The following is a 19644-nucleotide window of genomic DNA, read 5'->3' on the forward strand; positions in this document are numbered from 1 at the left end:
CGATAAGTCAAAAAATGACCTTCAGAATTCCACTACTGATTGCCTTATGCTTGGTTTACATTTACGAAATCCACTCGAATTCAACTGCCAATTCCTTTGCTTACACGTCAAATGAAATCCAGTCGATTTTAGACGAGTTTACATTTGACGTATACGCAAAGGAATTGACAGTTGAAATCGAGTGGATTTCGTAATGTAAACCAAGCATTATGTGTTCATTTTGGCATTTCAGCTTCAGATTTTGCGTTTTTGTCATTTCTCCGTTCCCGCACTTTTTGGAAGAAATATGTATAAGAAATCAATTGTTTATTAAAAACAGCGTACGTAAAAATACTTTATGAAACATTTCCAATGATTTCGTTTCGTATTAACAATACAAAACGAAACATAACCCACGTTGACCGAAGTCGCCGTTTAGTTTCGTTTTGTTTAAATTCGTGAGTGCGAACCATAGTGGAATAATAAGGTGTAACGCCAAAAACAGCTGATCTTCATAGCAGTTGTCAAAATGCGTCATTGTGAATAAAATCACTTACAAAATGTAAACAAGCAATTCACAGTAATGCATTATTGTGAGCAAATTTGACGTTTGGCATGATTTGATGTTACACCTTCTTATTCCATCATGGTGCGAACAAAACGAATAACGAAAAGTTCTCAATTCCACATCAACAGATAGAAAACGAAAAAGTTCAAAACACATAAACGATTCAATGAATAGGTCTGTACGATAACTTCGAAAGTAAAAAGTACTTGCAAGTACTCAGCAAGTTCTCAGTAAATTCTCTCCATTAATTTTACTCTCTCGAAGCTAAAAATTTGCAGAATGTTATCGAACAACAATTTGCAAAAACTTGCAAGAAGTCAGCTGATTTGACAAACAAGAAGATAGGCGGATAAGATTTACCCCCATTATTATAAGTCTTCTCTTGTTAAAGTTTCGATTGAAAGAACAGATTTATAGCGTTCCGGTTAACTTAAAGTTAAAAGTGATGATTCAATTTGAAGGAGGATAATATGGGCATTAACTCTCAATGTAAAAATTATATTTTTAATGCCTGCAAATTGGTTTGGTTTGCGTTTTCAAATCCATCAGATAGTAAAAGAACGCATATAATAATGGCCCTTAATTTAACAATCGAAGGTTGTTTATGAAAATTATTGGATTAAAAATCTCTTTCCATATCATAAATTAACGGCTGGCCGTCTACATAGTGTTCCTCCTACTCCCTGGATATGCCGCTTTTTGCCGGGATTTGATACCTTAGAACTAAAACAATCACCACAAACTCCTTGTCCTGCCTGGGATTTTTGTTAAACAATTATTCTATAAACTACAAACTAAAGCTAGGGTCACATTCATGGTAGAACAAGAAAAGGTAGCAGCAATACCCAGCTGACTGAACTGGGTTGTAGTGTTAGTGTCAAATTCCATTCGACATTTTATGTATTTATTTCTATGTTCGATGTATATTAGGGATATATATTTTTGAAGAACAAATTTATTCATCAGAAAAAAAAAATATTTCCCATAAAGACGGCTTCATATCATTGACATGTAACCTCCTCCAGGTCCGAACGACATGCCGCACACTAAAACACCGCTTATAGAGGCGGTACAATATTTGTTAATATGTGTGGTATTTTCTTAAACTTGAAAAGAATGAAGCCCTAATAAACATGTGCTTTTTTGTTTTCAAAAGCAAATGATTGAAACATCTTCTCTTTTTTCAATGAATTACCAGCGACCCGAAACATTTTTGCAAGTATTCTACTTTCTGCGAGAAATTATTCATTTAGTGGAATGATATGGAAACATTCAAATTGAAAATCTAACGAGTTTTCATTCATGTTTTCCAAAATATTCAATCAAATGTGAAAAATTATTAGTTTTTTAAATTCCAATAATTTATAGACATTTCCTTGTTTTGTTTACATTTACGTTGACTCTAAGGTTTACAAACAAAAACAAATTCCTTTGTGGTTGTTGTTCGAGTTGTATTTGTTGTAGTATTAACTTTACCTTGTATTTGTTCTACCATGGGTCACATTAGGCAAATGTTTGCTCTAGCGACCGGCAGTGTGCGCCAGACAACGAAGCGAATCGATTTTTTCGGCGGCGGCGGCTCATTACTTGTAAGCCCACGGCGGCGGCGGCGCGGCCATTTTTGTCGGCGGCGGCTGAATTTCGGCGTATTATGTCAAAAGCAAATATTTCCTTTATGACGAGAACAAAGGAAGAAAACAACAATTTGTTGTGGTGATATAGCAGGGGTAAGCAATGGGGCGCGTACAACTTTCTCACACACACAATTTAACTGATTGAAAAAACATCCCAGCTAACAATTTTTTCCGAGGGCTCTGATATCAGATTTTTTCTGAGATTTTCTGATTTTTTTTAGAAATGTGGCCGATTTCTCTAATATTTTCCTAGAAATTGGCCCTATTTTCTATAAGTTTATTTTAAGAATCTCTGCACATTTTCTAAAGAATCTTAAGAATCGTCATTCCGAATTCGTTCCGATTTCTAATGGATTTTCTAAGGGAATTTTTTTTCGGTTGATGTCGAAGAACAGAAATACTGATCTTAAAATTCGCATATACAAATTTACAATTTTTTAAATATAAATGCAACATATAATAATTCAAGCTAGTGTTGATAGCTTCGACTTACTTCTGCACATTGTTCTACTGTTAATCATAAAATGATAACAACAGGCAAAATCATTCGAAAGTTTGAAATTATAATCTTCCATAAATAGTACATTATAAGAAAATTGTCTCTGAGTGGGGTTTGTTCAGTACAGTACACGTGTTGTGTCAATATCAAAGGCGTCAGCGTCAGAATTGTTTCCGATTTTTTTCAGAAAATCTGAACTTTTCTCCGAATTTTTCCAGAATTTCCTTCCGAATTCGGACGGATTTTCTTAAGAAAATCTAAATTTTTCATCGAATTTTCCAGAAATTTCTTCCGAATTCGGACCGAATTCTGTCAGAAAATCTAAATTTTTCTCCGAATTTTCCAAGAATTTACTTCCGAATACGGACCGAATTCGTCGCGAAACTCTAATACTTTTTAAGAATTTCCTTAGAAAATTCTTTCCGAATTCGGAAAAAAATGTTAGCTGGGATGCAATATGCAATGCACACCATTGCCATATAGTCAAATGACTAGCCAACACCACTATAAATTCGGAAAAAAGAAAACAACAAGCTCAAACAAATGAATGGAAAGAAGAAATAGTAGAAAAACGTGATATGATTTTCCAATACTTTGGAAAAGCATCCAGAATTTAATAATTAATTGAAAAATTATCGGCGCACGCGTCTCCACTTAAGTTGACGGCGGCGAATTTTAGCCGATTTTAGCCGATGTAGTCGGCGGCGGCTGAACCCTTAAAAAATGAGGAGCGGCGGCGCGCCGCCGATTTAAAATCGACTAGCTTCCACGTCTGGTGTGCGCTTACTGAGAGCAAATGAGCATTAACAATGCATTGAAATGTATGCTCACTTGCTCTCAGTGAACACACACTCCCTGTCGCTGGAGCAAATATTTGCCTAGTGTGACCCTAGCTTAAGTCGTTTTCCACAATTTATTTAGTTATCTCTTCCCTTTTTAATCTTGTAATTATAGTCCCATTTTAAACGCTTCAATGATTTATTTATGATTGCCACCATGGTGGAATAAGAAGGTGTTACATCACATCATACTAAACGTCAAATTTGTGAATTGCTTGTTTGCATTTGGTATGTGATTTTATTCACAATAAAGCATTTTGACAACTAGTATGATGATCAGCTGTTTTTGGCGTTGTACCTTTATTATTGTGCCATGATTGCCACAAAGTTGTTGTTGTATTTTAAATTGAACTAATTTTAATCATTACAGGGAGTCACTTTCGAGTCCCTTTCTAATCATACAAGCGACATAATCAGTTTTTGATCCCCAAAAGGACTCGTCTTTCGTTTTAATGTGATTTTTGAAAAAAAAAGTAATCTTCCAAATGGTAGCCGGGGTAGCTCAGCCCCCAGATGACATACCGACCTCATTTTTCGTAGACGCGTTTCGTGCATAGTTAAAGGCCTCGGCCTCGGAAAAATTTGTAAAGAACTGAGTACATAAGCTGCCTTGCCTGCTTACCTTGCTTACTTCTGATAATATTTTTTTATGTTAGAAATGAAGCAGGAAAGCAAGGCAACCAGGCGAAGCAGTTTATGTACCCAGGCCTTAAGTGATTCTAACAGTCAGTTTCTCAGTAGTCACACGCGCAAAATTTGCGACGAAACTTTCCCATTATTGTGGCGTTCACAGATCGAGATCCATACTAAAGTAATTTTATGAAAATGCTGTATTGGGGAACTCGATCTATGAACGCCAAAATAATGGGAAAGTTTCGTCGAAAATTTTGCGCGTGTGACTACTGAGTTTCTGTATGTTGAAATTTTTACAAAAACAGGGGGTTAATTTCATAATGGTTGCCATGTTTGCTAATCTTTGCCATATGGCAACATCATTTAACTTAGGCCTTGTACACACCCTGCGACTTTTGATGCATGCATCACCATTTTTTTAGCGGTGTTGCAAAAAATAGTAGTGATGCAGGGAATGAAAATGTACGAAATGTAAAATTTAATGACTAATCATTTAATTTATTAGTACCATTTAGAATGTTAAAATTATTTAATGTACATCATGGATTTAAAAGAATGTAATAAAAATAAATGGACTAAACTTCCTCCTTTATTTGATAAGTATGTTGTTAGTTTTTTATTGCCTTCATAGTTGAAACTGAATTGCTTGTGTTCCAAATGTGTTTTGAAAACATCAAAATGCGAATTGCAGAAAAAAGAATTTAATTTTTTGAATCGATTGGATTAATATTGACGCCGTTCGTTGCTCAATTTGTTGCCCAACATTTCGTAAAAATATTTCAATAATTGTGTGAACACCCATATTGTCGGAGTTTTATTACCTGTATCTCGTAGAATGGAATAACCCGAATGTTGGAAAATACATTTTTACCTAAGAATGTTTTTTCCAAAAATTTTGTTATTTACATTTGTCGAGAAATATTAAGAAATATTTTTACCTGTTTCAATAATTTTGGTTTAACAATTTATACCTACATGCACTCAACAATCATAACATGTATGTAAAATCGTACATGTTTGTTACAAAAATTACACTTCTTACAATATTACGAAAAAATGCAACCCTACAAGTACGAAAATGGTGATGCATGCATCAAAAGTCGCAGCGTGTGTACAAGGCCTTAGGAGCGCTTTTCATTTATACTACCCATTTTAATTGATTGTTTTTTTTTTTTTGAACTGTCAAAACATTGAAGTATCAAGTGTTTAACTTGTTTTGATCCGTGACAAACAAAAACAATTTAATAGAAAAAAGAAAAAAAGAAACACGCCAAATATTTCATCAAACCTTTTAAATATGTCTAGAAAGAATAGAAGTCGTTTGGCCAATAAACAACGAAAAAGTTTCCGCCAGAAGAAGAAAATAATACGCAAATTAAAACTTAATAAAACGAGTCGAAAATTAGTTCAAGCAAGCAACATGCTTCCTCACCATGACTCAAATGAAAAGATGCATCAAGCTGTAAGTAATGTTCAGATTTCCGGCGGGAAAGTTGATGTAATTTTTTGAGGATTAATTAATTTGCAGTGAGATTTTTAAAATACTAAATAAGATATAGATATAAAAATTGATTTTAATGTAATAATAATAGTTGAATTAAAAGTTTGTATCCTCAGTTATTATGTGAAATCTAAAAAATCAGAAGTTCTCTCTGTTGAGGACTTTGTGGCAAGATATGGGTTGGGCGGTCTTACGGCATTGATGGACTTCTGCGAGAAGGCCATCATTAAGCTCTAAACTGTGTGCTGATATGTTTAAATTTGTGAAATTTAATAGATGAAGTCTATTAATTGGTGATGGTGCTTAACCCCTGAGCCTGAGCTGTTGCAGGAGTGAACCAAGAAATTCAATTTGAGGAATTTGGGGAAAAAATATTGTTGACCTGCTACTTAGTAGTCTTTGATAGTTCATATGCGGAAATTCTCACAGCAGAACCCATTGAGTTTTATGATGATGGGAATATTGGAATTGTTGTGTTGCTAAGCAGTGCTCTGATACCAACGTTACCTTTCCCCACGAAAGCTATTACATTTTCCCTTCAGACGCGCCGAATCTTGAAACTTTCATGGTTCGAAAGGAGGCCACAACTTTACTTGCGGAGAATCTTCAACACCTCTACCACATTCGAATTCAGAGATGTTATAGTGCATGCGGCCCAATGTGCGTCCATCTTTACATTTCTGTGGGCTATATTGGTCCAATCCTTTATTTTTTCGGGGGCAAGTCCATATATTCTATGATAATGGCCCTAACAGCTCTAAAAGTCCCCCTGCCTGTACACAGTGTCACGTCAGCGGCCAAAAATGGTCAAAATCAAGTACCTCGGAGTACATGTTATTTATCTTTTTCAGTTTTCATTGTTTGTCATCATTTTTTCAGCCAATTTGGTCGATAAATTTAATTTTTTAGATAATTGAAAATGAATTGTTAGTTTTAAGATTCTGGAGTAGTAAATCCATTGTGGTTTCTGGAACCGTTCTTGGCACTATGGGCTAGGTTCTCATTTATGGGAAATAATAAATAAAAATTGAATTGAAATTTAGCTAAAATATTAAAAATATCAATAATTGAGAAGTACCGTTATATGGGGGCTATACCAAAGCATGGATCGACCTTCCCAATTTTTTTCTCGATATTGTAAGCTAACAATTATTAATTGTACCAAAATTCATCCACCTACGCCAAATACAGCTATTTTTGGCCACAGTTTTATGAACTCGCGACACAATGACAGATGAGCAATCCCACGGCAGCGGGTTTACAGGATTACCCGAAACCATAATGTTTCAGCCAACGGTTGCCAAACCAGGATCAAACCCAGGGTTTCGGAGTCGGAGTCGGAGTCTACGAGTCGGAGTCGAGCAATTTTGCTGGAGTCGGAGTCGGAGTCTGAGTCGAAAAAAATAACTCGACTCCGACTCCGGGCAAAATTTTTTCCACGTTATAGAAATATAACATTAAATTTGAAACAAGAACTTTTTTAAAAATCATTATTTATTTTAAAAGAAAGGTATAAGAAAATATATATGTATGTAAATTATATATTGTACCGAATTAAAGAACAATTCACAGGGTATTTACTATCCTTTGAAGTGTAGTCTATTCATCCCTATTTTGTTGGTCCAATTGATTCGTTACATTTTTGCAAACAAAAGTAAAGTTCTATGACAATCGAATTAAGACTGGACCTTTAACCTCTTTCGTCAGAAGACTTACTGGTCTACTCACAAAGGTCTATTGGTATTCTCATCTTGTTTTTTTATGAGATGGCATCCTTGTCTTCTATTAAAGACATTGTGATCTCTATGGGAAATCTTACTGAATACCCTGTGACACAAAATGGAAGTTACGATCTGGGGGAGGAAAATTCATTTTGGGAATTAAAGCCCCAATTGAGAACCCTAAAGGATCCCTTAGCTGAAATTTCTGAGTCATGACATAATGATTTTTTTATTTGACTCCCATCAATCATTGAGAAAATAGTTTTATATCTCTGTTTGGCAGGGACGTAGCCAGGATTTCATTTCGGGGGGGGGGGGGGGGGGGCCCACCTGAGCAAAATTTTGAAAGTTCATGTTAGCGAAAATGTCATATTTAGCAAAGATGCAAACCTTATTTTAGACTTATTCTACTGATGAAATAATTTTCAATACTATTTTTCAGTTCATATGGCGCAAGACTTCTTGGCCAATTTTATCTTTTAGAACTTTTTTGACAATATGTCACAGTTAATATATGGTCAAAACAATGAATATATTAATAATCCCATATATTTTTCGCCGGATCATTTATCAAATAATTCACAACTACAGTGAATGTTCACTTCCTTAATGCTAATAATTAGTTATAAGTAAATATAAAATAAACTCTCTGGAAACGCTTTGCTTTTTTGCAACAAGTGTTCTCGGGGCTCCTATTACTACCGTACAAGTTTTTCAAGGGCAAGTCTATACTTCCAGATGAAATGGCCCGAAAGCTGTAAAGAACACCTAAGGTAATTATGTGTAGTGGCTAGTGCACACGACAACTTTCGAACCGGATACTGCGTTGGTCCAAACTTTGTTTATCGCAATATTTCAGCAAGTCTTATATATACAAAATTCGAAGATGGTGCTTTTCGGTCTACTTCTTCTGGTATTTTCCCCCCAAATTTCAAGAATTTTGGCTTAAGTGGTATGTGCGAGTGGGTGACGTAGGGGATGGAAGATACCAAGGAACGGTCCTGACCGGTTTTAACATGGCAAAGCCCAGGATTTATCTTGGTCCCTCTTTCATCCCAAGTGGACACTGACCTCCCCGTGGTGTCACCTGGGGAACTGCCTTTAACACCCGTTAAAGGTAGTGAGCTAACATGTGCCGCGCGTTCACCCATAAGAACGTTAAAAACTTGGGTTTGGGCGTCGGGTTAGTAACCCTCCCCTAGAAAAAACAGCCTACTATGAAAAAACGAAAGAAAAGAAAAACAAACCCCTCTAAAGTTGACGAACCCCGCAAACGTTTTAAGGACCATGATCTGCGAATCTGCACCTGGAATGTTCGCACTCTTTATAGAGAAGGTGCAGTCTTCGCATTGGCAGACGTACTTGAAAAATACAAGACCGATATTACTGCCATACAGGAAATACGATGGATTGGGAAAGGCGTCACAACAACACCTAAAGGTGACGCACTGTATTATAGCTGCCATGACGTAAAGCATGAGTTTGGTTGTGGATTCGTAGTTAGTCGGAGACTAAAACATCTTGTATCCAGCTTCACTCCAGTGAATGAAAGACTTGCTGCAATTCGAATAAAAGCTAAATTCTTCAACATCAGCTTTATTTGCGCTCATGCTCCCACTGAAGAAAAGGATGAACAGACCAAAGATATATTTTACGAGCGCTTAGAAGAAACATATGACCGTTGCCCTGCCCATGACATTAAAATCATTCTAGGCGATTTTAATGCCAAAATTGGAAAGGAGAATATCTTTGGCCCAACAGTCGGGAAATTCAGTCTCCACAGTGAAACATCTGACAATGGTATGAGACTGATAGACTTTGCAGCTGCAAAAAACATGGTAGTTAGCAGTACCAGATTTAATCATCTCGATATTCATAAGGGCACCTGGCTGTCTCCAGATCAGAAAACAAGAAACCAAATTGATCATGTTGTGATAGATGGAAGACATTCATCGAGCGTGTTGGATGTACGATCGTTCCGAGGCGCAAACATTGATTCGGACCACTACCTTGTTGCAGCAAAGGTACGCACCCGCTTAAACGTAGCAAACAAAGTACGAACAGACACAACACGAAAGTTAGACATCGGTAAGCTGCAATCACAACAGATAGCCACAGCATATTCCACTCAACTAGCCCAATTGCTTAATCAAAGCCCTCCTCATCCCGATAACATATCAGCGCAATGGCAAAGCATTGCCCACTCCATGCAAACAGCCGCAAAATCCATACTTGGATACCAGAGACCTCCACCAAGGAATCCATGGTATGATGAGGAGTGTCGTGCTGCCACCGAAGAGAAAAATGCGGCATATAAGGCTACTTTACAATCCGTAGCAACGCGTAGCGCACGAGAGAGATACAGGGAGAAAAGGAGAGAGGAGAAACGTCTTTTCCGCAGGAAAAAGAGAGAGATGGAAAAGCGGGAGTGTGAAAAAATCGAGATGTACAGGAGCCAGAATGAAGTCCGAAAATTCTACCAAAGAGTCAAGCATCAAACTGATGGCTTTGGTACAGGCACATCCTCCTGTAGAGACCAGCAAGGTAATTTGGTAACTGATACAGATAGTGTACTCAGGATATGGAAAGAACATTTTTCAAATCTGTTGGTATCCAATAGCAGCGAAGACGACGAAGATACCACAGTCCCAATTCCAGAAGATGGTATTGAATGTATACCGCCCAGCCAAGATGAGGTAAAGACAGCAATAAATCGGCTGAAGAATAATAAGGCAGCAGGGGCCGATGGCTTACCAGCCGAGCTGTTCAAAACCGGAGGCGACACGCTGATAAGGTGTATTCATCAGCTAGTTAGCACCATCTGGCAGGAAGAACGAGTACCCGACGATTGGAACCTGAGTATCCTGTGCCCCGTCCACAAGAAGGGAGATAAGACTGTATGCTCTAACTATAGGGGCATAAGTCTACTCCCTATTGCCTACAAGATCGTGTCAGGGATATTGTGCGAACGACTAAAGCCAATGGTCAACGAGATTATTGGACCATACCAATGCGGCTTTAGACCTGGCAAGTCCACCATTGACCAGATATTTACCCTGCGGCAAATCCTGGAGAAGACCCAAGAGATGCAGATCGACACCTACCACCTTTTTGTCGATTATAAAGCAGCCTTCGACAGTCCGCTGCGCTCAAAGGTATTCCAAGCCATGTCTGAATTTGGTATTCCCGCAAAGCTCATCCGGCTTTGTAAAATGACTTTAACTGACACGAGGTCCTCAGTTAAAATAGGAAAGAACCTCTCCGAAGAGTTTGGTACCAAAAGAGGTTTCAGACAAGGAGACAGCCTTTCGTGTGACCTCTTCAACATCCTGCTAGAAAAGGTTATACGAGAGGCAAACGTCAAAAGAAGTGGCACAATCTACACCAATAGTCACATGTTACTTGCTTATGCTGATGATATAGACATCATGGGTCGATCAGTAAAAGAAGTAACTGATACCTTTATAAAAGTCGAAGGAGAATCTGCTAAAGTGGGTCTGGCGGTAAACGGTGAGAAGACCAAGTTGATGGTGTCGACGCGCAATGCGTCCATTGAGCTCGGACCGACTGTGGAAGTTGGTTCCTATAATATTGAGGTAGTAAAAGACTTCGTCTACCTCGGCACCTCCGTCAACACAACAAACGACATCAGTTGTGAAATAAAAAGAAGAATTGTATTGGCCAACAGATGCTACTTTGGATTAAGTAAGCAGTTTAAAAACAAAGCCACATCTCGTCAAACAAAAATAACGCTCTACAAAACACTGATACTACCCGTGCTGATGTATGGCTCCGAAGCCTGGGTACTTGCGCAAGCAGACATGGCAGTGCTTGGTGTGTTTGAGAGAAAAATTCTTCGAAAGATCTACGGACCAATCTGCGTTGACGGTGAATATCGACGTCGCATGAACCACGAGCTGTATCTGCTATACAACGACATGAATATTGTTAAACGTATCGAGATGCAGCGATTGCGTTGGCTAGGCCATATCAAAAGAATGAGCGATGATGAACCCACTAAAAAGGCGTATGAATACATGCCACATGGCGGTGCACGCAGAATTGGCAGGCCAAGGAATAGATGGCGCAAACAAGTGGATGATGAGATGACAAGGCGCGGTATTCCAGAGAGCAAAGCAACAAATAGAGAGGAATGGAGATCTCTTCTTAGTTCGGCCTATAGAACAAATGTTCTGTAATGGGCCAGCTAAGTAAGTAAGTAAGTAAGTATGTGCGAGTTTTCTTGAACGGAGCAACAGATTTGGTCCAAACTTTGGATTTAGTAATATTTTTTCCAAACTAAGTTTTTGCTCGAAAATGGGCCATGGTACCTCCCTCACAAACCTTCAAAATAGTTGTTTAAGTGCTGTTTAGAGCGGTATTAAGTTTTTCGTGGGCAAGTCCAAATTTCCTGACATAAAAGTCAAAAGGTGAAAATTATACTGTGGCGAACTGAAATGACTGGTGGGCGCTATATCTTTTAAAAGGAATGACTCCCAAAATAAGATATACTCCAAAAATGAACTATGTCGGTCCGGTCCATTTCTCCATACCTCCTCCGCAACACTTGTGATCAATGATACAAATCCCTATTTTGTTTGCAAGTTCATACGTCCGAAATGGCTACAAATGTCTGAAAAGCTCCTAATGTATAGTTTTTGGGTTTAAGGATTTTGGCTGTGTAGTGGCTATTCGATCTGTCTACAGATGAAAGTTTCAATTCACACAGGCTCAGGGTATATTCCTGTCCGCAAAATCGAGTGGTACTTGTTGAGATGTTGACGAAGAAGAACCTGTTTCCGATCAGTTTTTAGATTTCATTTGTCGTCACAAGGTCCTTTACCGAAGCAGGAAAAATTAACATTTCTAGAAATGTGCATCCATTGAAAGTACTTCCCAAAATACAATTGCTGTGGGTTTCTATGACGTTTTCGTCTGGTTTTATTCAAAGAGTAATCGACAGAAAAATCTCTGAAGATGAAATTCATTGTAATGTTGAAATATTGGAAATAATATGTAATAAATCAATATATATAAAGTAGAAAAATGTTTGTACGTTTGTTTGTTTGACGTTTATGGACTTAAAAACCGCTGAACTGATCTTCCTGAAATTTTCAGAGTACTCGTATATCACTACATGGCCTGAAAGTAACATAGGTTATACAAATTTCTGAAATTCAGCGTTGATCCGGAGATATAGCATCAGAATCGGAGGTACCTCCAAAAAATTTAGATTTTTTATGCAAATATCTATAGAACGGTAACAGATAATGTCTCCCAATTTTGGATGTGTGCAGGAATTTGGTCTAGAAATAAATCGGTCTAAAATGGTCTAGAATTGAAATCGGTTCAGATTTGGATATAGTGCCTATATATATTTTCGGCCGATTTCATGTATTTTATGCATTAAACACGCTATGTATGTCCAATATCAATGAAATTTGGAATGTGTGACGGAATTGGGTCTAGAAATAAAATTTTAAAATTATATTGAAATCGGTTCAGATTTGGATATAGCTCCCATATATATTTTCCTCCGATTAATGTATTTGATGCACCAAACACGCTTTATATACCCGATTTTAATGAAAGTTGCAATGAGTGACGAAAATTGGCCTACAAATAAATTTGTCAAAATATATTTTACCTTATTCGGGGTCGCGAAGCGCACCAGGGTCAGCTAATAAAATATAAACATTGACCTCAAGCTCAATAATCTTGATTTTATTAACATTCGAAAGGTCGAACAAAACATAAAAATTCGACAGAAAAATCCTTTTGTCCAATAGACATTTACGACACTGCGGTGGAACAGAAATTATATCATAAAAATGGTTGATATACATAGTTTTTTTATTGCAAATTTCAAACATAATAAAGAATTTGTAATTGTTATGAATTTCAAAATAGTTCATTATAAAAACGTGTTAGAGAAAATATACAAACAATTAAAACCACAAAGATTAAGCAACAGTTTAATAAGGCAAAAATAAAAAAAAAAAAAAAAAATTTTAACATTTTATTGTTGAATTGCTCTTATAAAAAATATCAAAAACAAAATGTCGCAAAAATTTTTTTTCTGGATGTTGCCAAGCCAAGGTAATCGACCTACAAACAAACGTTCAATAAATACAAATAAACGTATTGTTCTGAACTCAGTAACACCGTCAACCTAAAATTCCGATTAAACGCTTAAACAACACCTCAAAAAGCCTAACTTGTTCATTACTTTTATATTTTCAAATATGTTGAACAATAAGTATACCAATCTAGTTACGTAATTCTCTGTAATGCTTCCAACTACTTTACATATTTCTTGAACAATTTAAAACAGCTTAGAATTTTACTCAAAAATTAAAAAATTTGTAACATAAGCTAATATCCTATGGGAACTAAAATCATTTCGGGGGGGGGGGGGGGGGGGGGGGGCCCGGGCCCCCCGGGCCCCCCGGGCCCCCCTGGCTACGTCGGTGCTGTTTGGAGATATTGTTTCATCATTTTTAGATGACATGTTTTCAGTTAAATGGAATGAGGAAACTTTCTGTCAAATATGCTGTCCTTCTAGCTCAGTTTCATCCATGTATTTTTTGTTTTTGAACTCAAAAAGTAAAACAAAATTAAATTTTCTACAAAAATTTTCCACAGAAAATTATATGTAGGTTTACCATATCCTTGAAATCGACATTGTCACGTTTTGATTGTCCTTTATCAGTTTTACCCGTTACTTTCTCAAAAAAACCATATGTTTATGTATTTCGGTAAATTTCGCATAATCTATTGAAATAGGCATCATAAATTTGTTGTTGGTTAACGACAGATTTATCCCACTATAACTCAGAAGTCTGACAAACGGTGAATCTTTCGTCTATGATTCGTATAATGAACTCAATGAGGGCTTTAGATGTAGACATTCAAATAACCGCATCTGTCCGCCAGGAGCAGATATAGTTTATGTGTATCCGAGTTTTCTACACAATCAATTGCATATACGAAATTCAATGAAATACATAATCATAGAGTTTTCATGAGAAAGGATCGGGTAAAAGTGATAAAGGACAATGAAGGGGTGATCCCTACTTATAAATTTCAGAAAAAAGTAGAAAGTAGAAGTAGCATATAATATGTGGTCAAATTTCTAAGTCGATGGAAACAATATTGCCTCAGGATGAGCGTTGGATGGGAACAATTTATTTATAAAAACTGTGTTTTTCTCGAGATAGTTTTCGAGATAGAGTTGGCACCGCAAAATGCTTTAATAAAAACAAGGTTTCGTAGACAACCTTAAAACTTTGTACTATTCTTCTATTTCAGATGAAGAAAAAATCCTGCCAAAAAGTTGCGCAGTTTTTTCGGAAAGAAAAATCATGAAAAATGGCTTGGTCGTGATTTGCTTATTGCCCAATCATTTTCACATATTTTGAAGGCTTAAAGATTCTCTCACGCGGAAGAATTCCATCCAGAATATCCTCGTGCAAAAAAGGAAAACCGACAAAAACTTTCTAACTTTGCTATTTGTCAATGTAAGATTCGGCAGAAACAGTATTGATATGTTCGAATGTGAATATGTAAGGAAAAACTAACACATTAGCCTATATAGGCCAAAATATAGGAAAAACTTACAATTTTGTGTACATTTTATTTATTTTTAGTAGTATAGGAATTCACTCTCGGAGTCGACCCGGAGTCTGAGTCGGAGTCGTGAAAAAAACTCGCCTGGAGTCGGAGTCGGAGTCGAGCCGAAAATACCTCGACTCCGAAACCCTGATCAAACCTATCATTTTGCGTATGTGTTATGCTATTACAACAATAACAGAAGAGCACTATAACTCACGAATTGAGTGTCAGATATGATTGCAAAGTGCAAATCATATTGGACAACACCATCGTATGCCTACCTCACAAAAGTTAAATATTTTCGTTTAAGGGCTGTTTGAGGATAGTTTTAAAATTTTCCTTGTGGTCCTGTTTATAGCAAAATATTGGTTCAAAAGTTCTTAAAGTCTTTCGGTGTCCAACTAAAATTAGTGGTGGGAACAACAACTAACGAAAGGAGTGACTGAGATTGGTCCAACTTTTGCATATCGTATAATTTCTCTCAAAATTAAATAAATTTCGAAGATGGACTATATGGAAGTGCACCTTCGGGTACATCCGTCATGCACAAAAGTTCAAAATTATCGCTTAAGTGCAATATAAGAGCAGTTCGAGGATTGTTTTGAAAATTTCTTCCAATGTAGTCCATGCTTCTTGTCATAATAAACCAAAAGCTTCAAAAATCTTAGGGTGACTGTTTGTTGGCACGAAAACTATCCAAAAGCAACAAAATCCAAAATTAGTTCTTCCAGTTCCAATATGGAAAATGTTGGTCCATTCCTCCAAATGCATACTCCGCCAATGTTCAACACTTTCACACTTTACGGCCATTTCTCGAATCACGGGTAATCGTTGCGATCATGGCCACAACAGTTCTAGGGTAAGTCTATACTTCCTGGCTACTCCTTTGTGATATTTACTACAGTAGACAGAATACGTCCATTCTGCACTCAGAAGGTCTGCGATTCAATCCCTGACCAGAACATCAACATTTTCTGTGGTTTCAAATCCTCTCATTGTAATGTTGGTAATATTCATTATATGGATATTCTATATATTGAAGATCGTTTACAAGAGATTTTTAGGCAGTATACCTCGTATAAGAGTATCCCTTAGATGGAACAACCCTTGCAAAGGTCTTCTATAGATAAAAAGCAACTACAAGGATCTTCTGTTTATGAAAGACCTGTTACAAGGATCTTCTGTAAATGGAAGACGCATGTGCAGGATCTTCTAAATATAGAAGACCTCTTAGAAGGGTTTTCTACATACAAAGCACCAAGTACCATATACAAATAGATAAAAGATCTCTTACATTTCTTTTATATGTAGAAGACTTCTTCCATGGACTTTTATAGGGGGGTATACTATAGATATAATATACATTACAAAGATATTTTACGGATGGAAGATCTTTTACAAGAGTTTTCTATAGGCAGATCATCTATTATATGTGCCTTCTGCGGATCGAACACCCCGTGCAAATGTTTTCTGTAGATAGAAGTCGTATTGCAAGGATCTTCTGTTTATGGTAGACATCTAACAAGGATCTTCTATACAAAAAAAAAAACTTCTTACAAGGTTTTCCTACATACAAAAACCACTCTTCCAAGTGACATATAGAGGTAGAGGTCTTCTATCATGTGTTTTATATTTAAAAGACTTCCCAGCAAACCAATCGTACCGACATCGAAACGAAATCGGATCAAAATTCGAACGAAACGTCCGATTTCGGATCCGAAAACGTAACGATATCTTAACGAAAGTTGTATGAAGTGGTTGACATAATTTCGGAACGAATTGTCGGAGCGAAATCGGATGAAAATCCTTGGGATATTCGGAATGCGAATTTTTTCCTCCGAATTTTCGTACAGATTTCTGAACGATTTCGGAATAATGTCGTATGAAAATCTGAGATACCTTCCGAATCTTCTTAAAGATTTTTGAAAGATTTTGGAATTTCGTATGAATATCGAAGGAAAAAAATTTTTCTCTGACGCCTCTTTATACCCTCAGCCTTTAGGCTAATGAGGGTATTTACACTTTGATACGACCAAAAATGTGCCTCATCGAAATAATGGTTTTAGATTCCAAGTATGTTTGTACGATATCCGTTTCAGACAATTTTGAGTAGATCTAGCAATGTCCGTCCGTCTGTCTGTCTGGCAGGCTGGTGCGCACGATAACTCTCGAACGCATCAATCGATTCGGTTCAAATTTTGGGTATCGAAATATTTTGTTCAGATTCGATTTAAGTTCGAAGATGGCCCATATAGGTCCATTCCTTCAGGTTCCTCCCCCACAAATGTTCAAAAATTGTCGCAAAACTTGTGCGCACGATAACTCTTGTAGGGAATAACCGATTTGGTCCATACTTTTCACATCGTGTAATTTCTACTAAACTTAGATGAGGTTCCAATATGGACTCAATCGGTCCACTCCTTCGGGTACCTATCACAAAAAATTTCGGAAAAGTTCAGTTTAGGACCTGGTCTCGAATCGCTTTGACTTTTGTTTACGCAAGTTGTATTCGCTGTCCTCTATACGACGCTGTAAGTTTCATTAGGGGCAAGTCCATACTTCCTGAGAAAATAGCCTGAAAGTTACAAAAAACCCTATGACACCGTGTGTAGTGGTTGGAGCGCAAGGTAACTCTCGAACGGATCTGCCGATTTGGTCCAAAATTTGACTTTCGTAATATTTTGTCCAAACTTAGTTCAAGTTCAAAGATGGATTATATTGGTCCACTCCTTCCGGTACCTCCACCACAAAAGTTCGAAAATGTTCGGAAAATTTGTGCGTACAATAACTCTTGAAGGGAGTAACCGATTTGGTCCATACTTTACACATCGTGAAATTTCTACTAGACTTAGAGGAGGTTCCAATATGGACTCAATCGGTCCACTCCTTCGGGTACCTCCCACACACAATTTGGGAAAAGTTCAGTTTAGGACCTGCTTTCGAATCGCTTTGATTTTTGTTGTAGCAACTTGTATTCATTGCCCCCCATACGACTGTACAAGTTTCATCAGGCACAAATCCATATTTCCTGAGAAAACAGCCTGAAAATTGCACAAAACCCCTATGCCACTGTGTGAGGTGGTTGGAGCGCAAGATAACTCTCGAACGGATCTGCAGATTAGGTCCAAAATTTGGGCTTAGTAATATTTTACACATCCTAATATATCTACCAGATATAGATCAGGTTCAAATATGGACTATATTTGTCTACTCCATCCGGTACCTCCCATACAAAAATTTGGATAAGTTCACTTTAAGACCTGCTATAGAATCACTTTGATTTTTGTTGAAGCAACTTTTATTCACTGCCTCAATTACGATGGTAAAAGTTTTTTCAGGGGCAAGTCCACACTTCATGAGCAAACAGCCCGAAAGGTGTAAAAACCCCCTAAGGCACCGTGTATAGTGGCTGGAAATCCACTTCCATATTGGTTAATGTCGTTCCATTCCTTTAAGTATATCCTCCGCAAAACTTTTGCTCTTTAATCCTAATCAACATTTTTGTCGGTCTATACGCCGAAAATTTTTAAAACCCCCTATATACATACATTTTTTGGGAAAAAATTGTTTCAATATACACAGGCTGAGGGTATATCTCTGTCAGCCAAGCCGACTGATACTTTTTACTTGTTTTTATTATAATAAATATTTGAAGTAAATAAATAAAGAAACCCTGTAAGGATCTTCTGAAGAAAAAAAGAACCCATTTCTAGGATATTCTATATACAGAAGACCTCATAGAAGGGTTTTCTAAATACAAAATACTCCTTACAAGTGCCATATACAGAAGAAGAACTCTTACAAGTGTTTTATATGTAGAATACATTTTAGAAGGGGTTTTTCTAAATCGAACAGTTCTTACAATGATTTTCTACAGATGGAAGACCCATTCCACCACGATCTTCTATATAGAAAACCTCTTCGAAGTGTCATCTATAAGTAGAAGACCTCTTACAAGTGTCTTATAGGAAGAATACTTCTTACAAGGGAAAATTTCTACGATCTTCTATATATATAATACCTCTTACAAGGGTTTTCTATACCCAAAGCACCTTTTTTATACCCTCCACCATAGTATGGTGGGTATATTAAGTTTGTCATTCCGTTTGTAACACATCGAACTAATCATTTGCGACCCTATAAAGTATATATATATTCTTGATCAGGATAAAATTTTAAGACGATCTAGCCATGTCCGTCTGTTGTAATCACTCTAGCGTCCGCAATAATTGAGATAGAGTGCTGCACCCGAGGGTCTTTTTTCCATAGGCAGGTCAAGTTCGAAGATGGGCTATATCGGTCCACTCTTTGGTATAGCCCCCATATAACGGTACCTCCGGATTTGAGGTATTTTGACGTTCTTCGCCACATTTGCAGACCGAATTAGCTATAATTTGGCACTTATGGTTCCTAGTGATCAACAAACTTATATCCCAAAGGATATGGGCATAGGTCCATGTTTTGGTATAGTCCCCATAAAACGGTATCTCCCGATTTTCGGTATTTTGAGAATTTTAGCCACAATTTTTAACCGAACTATCTGCAATTTGACATTTGAGGCTTTCAGTGGTCATGAAATATCTCCACCAAACATCGTCAACATAGGTCCATGTTTTGGTATAGTCCCCATATATCGGTACCTCCCGATTTTCGGTA

The 19644-nt window shown here is 37.1% G+C and overlaps 1 protein-coding gene across 2 annotated transcripts in view; it reads left to right on the plus strand.

Moving 5' to 3' along the window:
- Positions 1–5281: 5281 nt before the first annotated feature.
- The window catches only part of LOC141387545 (uncharacterized), a 39450-nt gene continuing 25087 nt past the window's right edge, over positions 5282–19644 (plus strand). The window contains exon 1 of one of the 2 annotated variants that reach the window (XM_073957423.1): positions 5282–5614. In XM_073957423.1, coding sequence (XP_073813524.1) covers positions 5450–5614 — 165 coding nt within the window. In that variant the 5' untranslated portion in view covers positions 5282–5449. The remainder of the gene's footprint in view (positions 5615–19644) is intronic. The other variant, XM_073957424.1, reaches the window with a different exon arrangement.

The sequence above is a fragment of the Musca autumnalis genome, unplaced genomic scaffold (assembly GCF_047663935.1).
Source record: "Musca autumnalis isolate F117 unplaced genomic scaffold, ASM4766393v1 scaffold_5, whole genome shotgun sequence".
In the NCBI taxonomy this organism is placed as follows: Eukaryota; Metazoa; Arthropoda; class Insecta; order Diptera; family Muscidae; genus Musca; species Musca autumnalis.